Source organism: Nansenia antarctica (assembly GCF_963989245.1).
Source record: "Nansenia antarctica genome assembly, contig: SCAFFOLD_177, whole genome shotgun sequence".
Lineage (NCBI taxonomy): Eukaryota > Metazoa > Chordata > Actinopteri > Argentiniformes > Microstomatidae > Nansenia > Nansenia antarctica.
Window position 1 is genome coordinate 455 of NW_027663119.1, and position 5,327 is coordinate 5,781.

The window sequence follows — 5,327 nt, forward strand, 5'->3', positions numbered from 1 at the left end:
CTCTCTCTTTCTCTCTCTCTTTCTCTCTCTCTCTCTCTCTTTCTCTCTCTCTTTCTCTCTCTCTCTCTCTCTCTCTTTCTCTCTCTCTCTCTCTCTCTCTCTCTCTCTCTCTCTCTCTCTCTCTCTCTCTCTCTCTTTCTCTCTCTCTTTCCCTCTCTCTCTCTTTCTCTCTCTCTCTCTCTCTCTCTCTCTCTCTCACACACACACGCAGCAAGCTCACAGTGATCTATGTTGTGATCTATGTTATTTAGACTGTTATCACCTGCATCGGGACCTTAAAGAAGAACATGGCTGACGAGGATGCGGTCAGCTGCCTGGTTATTGGCACAGAGAGTAAAGATGTCTACATCTTGGACCCTGAGGCCTTCACCATCCTGTCCAAGGTCTGCTAGCCTTATTCACCCGTTATTAACCCTTTGTTTAGGCCTAGTACACAACACATGTTTACACTAACAGATGAATAATAGCTGGATAGAGAGATGGCCATGGATCTTTGAATGAAGTTGTGGTATGAGAGGGACAGACTGCTCGGGTTGTAACGGACGACAAGGCCAAACGAGACGGTTTCTGAGACGATCTGCTTCAGATATAATGAGTAGATTTGATTTATATATATATATATATATATGTTACGGTACATGTGGGATAACGGTACATGTGGGAAAACTAGGGTTAGGGTTAGGTGCCTGGGTGCTACGGTTACGGTTACGGTTAGGGTTAGGGTTAGGATTAGGATTAGGGTTAGACATGCCAGCATGTACCAAATCGACGTAGCACCTAACCCTAACCCTACTTTTTCCCACATGTACCGTATTCCCACATGTACCGTAACATATATATATATATCATTTGGTGCATCTGGATGACCCTAACAAATGGGCTTTAACAAATAAGGATCATATGCAGTAATCAATGATCTGAATGTTTCCCCTGGCCTCTTCGACTGTTGAAATTCCTCCTCTGTGCTCATTGTTTTCCACCCTCCCGATCTGTCTTCTCAGATGTCCCTACCCAGCGCTCCTACATTCATGGACGTGACCGGTCAGTTTGATGTGGAGTTCCGTATCACTGTGGCCTGTCGCGATGGGAATATCTACATCCTGCGCAGGTATGGGGAACCACCAATCTGGAAAAGGGAAAACACACCGTTGCCTCTTCCGTCCATCTGGATAAGGCTGTGAGGTTGAGTTTGCGATTAAAGAACCGTATGGATTCCTTTCCCCCAAAATACAAGATCAATTTATTATTACATTGCACTGTTGTTAAAAAATCACATCTGGCCATTGTCATGCAGTGTTTGTTTTTTTGTTTTTTTTGCCGTAATGCAGGTGCTATGTCATTGAATGTTATTGGATTTGTGTGATGTGTTCGCAGGGAGTCGCCCAAGCCCAAGTATTGCATTGAGCTCTCCTCTCACCCTGTCGGACTTGTGAGGATGGGGAAGAATGTTGTAGTGGGCTGTGCCCAGGAGACCCTCCAGGGGTTTACACAGAAGGTAACACCCACCACACCCCCTGACATGGCAGTGGCAGTCTGTATGTCTGTCTGTACCTGTCTAACCAAATCTCTCTTCTCCTACCACCATTGAGTGAGGCTTTAGTATAGTAAAGTATTCATGAGCCTAGCTTATCTATCTATATAGGCTGCAGGTTGGCTTATCTATCTATGAGGTGCTAGGTCTGAAAAATGAGATCCTGCAAGGAAATCAGTCCGACCACATCTATTTATGCGTAAATTAATCAAGCCTGGAACCTTTTTTTGTCTGTATGGCAGTGAAATCCCTAATTTCATCACCTCGAGGATGACAAAAAGCTATCATATGGTGTCACGAATAGGTCTAAAATTCTATTCAAAGAGGTCTAAAAAGGTCTTCAATTTGACTTGTTGAAACTTGTAGGAACCCTGTATCTATCTATACAGGCTGCAGGTTGGTTGCATAGATCTACACCTGAATTGTGTTACCCTGCTTGTATTATGCACCTTAATCAAGACACTGAAATGAATGCATCCATATTGGTCAGTGGATTCCTGTGTGTATGTCCTGTCCTGTACTCAGGGCAAGAAACTGTGGACGGCCAACCTGCCTGCGCCTATCACCACCATGGGTGTGATGGACCTCCCAACCAGAGGGTTCCAGGCAGTGTTAGTGGGCCTGGCTAACTGTGAGGTGCACCTCTACAGGGACAAAAACCTCATCAGCACTATCAAGACTCCGGTAAGGCCCTATGGATACCCCCACCTACCATTCCCCTGGAGGACAACTGTGAATAGGAATGTTGGCACACACACACACCTCCTTCATGCTTGAAGTTTTTTTTTTGTTAGCTCTTTACTCCCAGTGTTGTTTTTCTAGGATGTTGTGACCAGCATTTGCTTTGGGCGGTATGGACGAGAGGACGGGACCCTGATCATGACCACCAAAGGTACAAGTGAACGTGTTTTTGTTTAGGAGGAACTGGATTGAAAAAAATGGGTGTTTAGAAAGGGATCTTCTGGGATTCTAGGTTCCATGTTATGCACAATGGACAGGTAATACTGTATATTGATATGAAAGCTCCCTGACTCCCAGTCTCATCCCTGTTCTTTAGGAGGGGGTTTGATAGTAAAGATCCTGAAGAGGACAGCCGTCTTTGATGACAGGGACAGTGCCCCCGGCCCACCTCTGGCACAAAGCATCCGCCTCAATGTCCCCAAGAAGACCAAGTTGTACGTTGATCAAACCATGAGGGAACGTGAGAATGCAGTAGGTACGTGGGTCCAGCCAAGACGAACCTTCCTGATTCCCTGTAACTCACCTTCAGGCTGCAGGAGGGTTGTCTTTGCCTTTTTCGGCAGCCTCCGGGGACAGTTTGTGAGCTGGTCCCTCACTTTGGTCATTACAGTCAACTACTACCCCCTTGCACTGTGTCTCCATGGACACCTACCCCCCACCTACCCCCCCCCCTGTACTGTTTCTCCTGAGACATCTGCTACCCCCCTGTACTGTTTCCCTGTGTACTGTGTCAATATAACATTTAAAAAACACACTCTTCCTTCTTCTAGCACGATGACTGCCAATGGCCCTGTCATGCCAGATTTAGTCCGCCTGGCCAAATAGTGTCCGCCTGATGTAATCTCTTTCGAACACCGTTGCTATGCACCGTTGCTATGCACTTATTTAATCTTCTTGCACTTAAGGTTGATGGAGGCTCACTACTAGTCAGCTATAGCTTTTATGTTGGCATGGCCATTTTATATTAAAACACCTGCTAGCATGCTCATTTCACACGTAATTCGTTCAGCTAATGTTACAGAGTTTGTTTTCAATCATACCTAGCTAGCTTACTTACTTAGCTAGTGTACTTATCAAATCTAGCTTACTTACTTAGCTAATGTAGCTTTTATGTTTATATTTACATCAGGCGGACTAAATCTGGCATGACAGCCACTGTCCTGAGCATAGAGTACTTTTCCTGCTTTGACTCGTGGACGGACGATTCACTTACTTAGTCAAATGTAAGATGATTGCAAGTCGCTTTTGAATGAGGCATCTGCTAAATGCCGGGTTTGTTTCCAGCGATGCACAGGGCCTTCCAGATGGACCTGAGCCGGCTACGTTTGGCTGCGGCCAGGGCCTACGTTAAAGCCCTGGAGTCCAGCCTCACACCCATGTCCTCCAGCCTCTCTGAGCCCCTCAAGATGAACGCTGTGGTGAGTGTGATACTCTTCTGTGCATGTGTTTGAGTGAATGTACATGTAACATTTGAACCATTTGGTAGTTCTACATAACCACTGTACCCTTCCTCCCTCTCTTCACTGTGTTTAGGTTCAGGGTCTAGGCCCGTCCTTCAAGCTAACTCTGAACATCCAGAACACAGCTGCATGTCGCCCTGTCATGAACTTGGCCATCAGCTTTCTGTATGATGAGAGCCTGTACAGGATGAGGACAGCCTACTTCAAGGTGCATGGCCTCTTTTTCATCTGTCATATATACTGGCGACAACAGTGAAGCTTGTTCAGGGTTCCCGCGCTGGTCTTAAAAAGCCTTAAAGGCTAAAAGCCAGCATTCCAATTAACAAGGCCTAAAAAGGTCGCAAATGTCAGTTATTCGGTCTAAAAATTAGGCGCTAGGTCTTAAAAATGAGATCCTGCAAGGAAATCAGTCCGACCACATCTATTTACCCAGAAATGAATCAAGCTGGAACCCCAAAAAATCCAATTCGCTTCCTTTTTTGTCTGTATGGCAGTGAAATTCCTAATTTCATCACCTCGAGGATGACAAAAAGCTATCATATGGTGTTGCGATAGGTCTAAAATCATATTCAAAGAGGTCTAAAAAGGTCTTAAATGTGACGTGTTGAAACTTGTAGGAACCCTGAGCCAGGTGCTTTATAGATTTCTAATCAAGAAGAAACCAAGGGCTTCCGGTTTGACCATCACCTAATGTTGCTCCCTCTCTACACAGATCCCCCTGCTGGTCCCCGGCCTCAATTACCCCATCGACACATTTGTGGAGTGTCTGAGTGATAAAGGAATCTCTGACATAATCAAAGTACGGGCTATACCCTCCTCTGTCACCCTATTGGCAGTATCTTAGCCGATCAAATGTAACCTAAGTATGGATTATATGATTTTGGCTCAAGTGGTACGCGTTAGTTGTCCCTGTTTGGTGTTTTAGTGCTTCGCTGAACCGTCGCCCACATGAGAGTCAGTTGTCTGTTGTTGACACATGTTGTGTAATTGCAGGTGTTTGTTCTGCGAGAGGGGAGGAGTGCACCCCTTCTGACTGCTCATATCAACATGCCTGTTAGCGAGGGACTGGCGCTCAACTGAAAAATACGTCTACATGTCCTGGAATGAACTCAGGATGCACTCACCCCCGTGCTTATAGCACCCCCTGGTAGTAGGGCCGACTCTAGGAGACTGGGATGAAAACAGCTGCTTGTGTTGGCCCTAGAGAGGTTGTAAAAGCCACGTGTGGCGTAGGACAAGGGCTTGAAGGGTATGTCACTAGAGGGACATCCAGTGTTATAGGTTTAGGTGCTGTCACAGTGCTGTCTAGATGTGGAAAGAGATGTCAGGAAAATTATGGTTGTTTTAAATACAAGTGTACAAAGTCATTGTAATTATATTATTTATTGCTCTTGAAATGTTCTGAAAATAATGTTGCTGCTGATTTCTTAAAGTTACGTTTTACAGAAAATGACAGAAATGTTAGTGATCACACGTTGAAAAGTTGGAATGATTGCACTTTATTGTCCAAGCTCAAATGTATCCAGAGTTGATTTATTAAAATGTTAACGCACTCTAAAAAGAAACTGTACGACCATTCAGGCACTCGAACAGCA

At 45.1% G+C, this 5,327-nt stretch overlaps 1 protein-coding gene across 1 annotated transcript; it reads left to right on the forward strand.

Moving 5' to 3' along the window:
- Positions 1–251: 251 nt before the first annotated feature.
- LOC308175282 (BBSome complex member BBS1-like) lies at positions 252–4,991 on the forward strand (the record flags this gene model as incomplete). The annotated part of the gene is made up of 10 exons (XM_080550977.1): positions 252–383; positions 1,002–1,108; positions 1,375–1,495; positions 2,057–2,215; positions 2,354–2,423; positions 2,589–2,747; positions 3,557–3,690; positions 3,806–3,940; positions 4,445–4,531; positions 4,726–4,991. Coding segments are annotated over 10 exons (1,191 nt in total), but the record flags the coding sequence as incomplete, so codon positions are not given.
- Between the last annotated feature and the right edge of the window lie 336 nt (positions 4,992–5,327).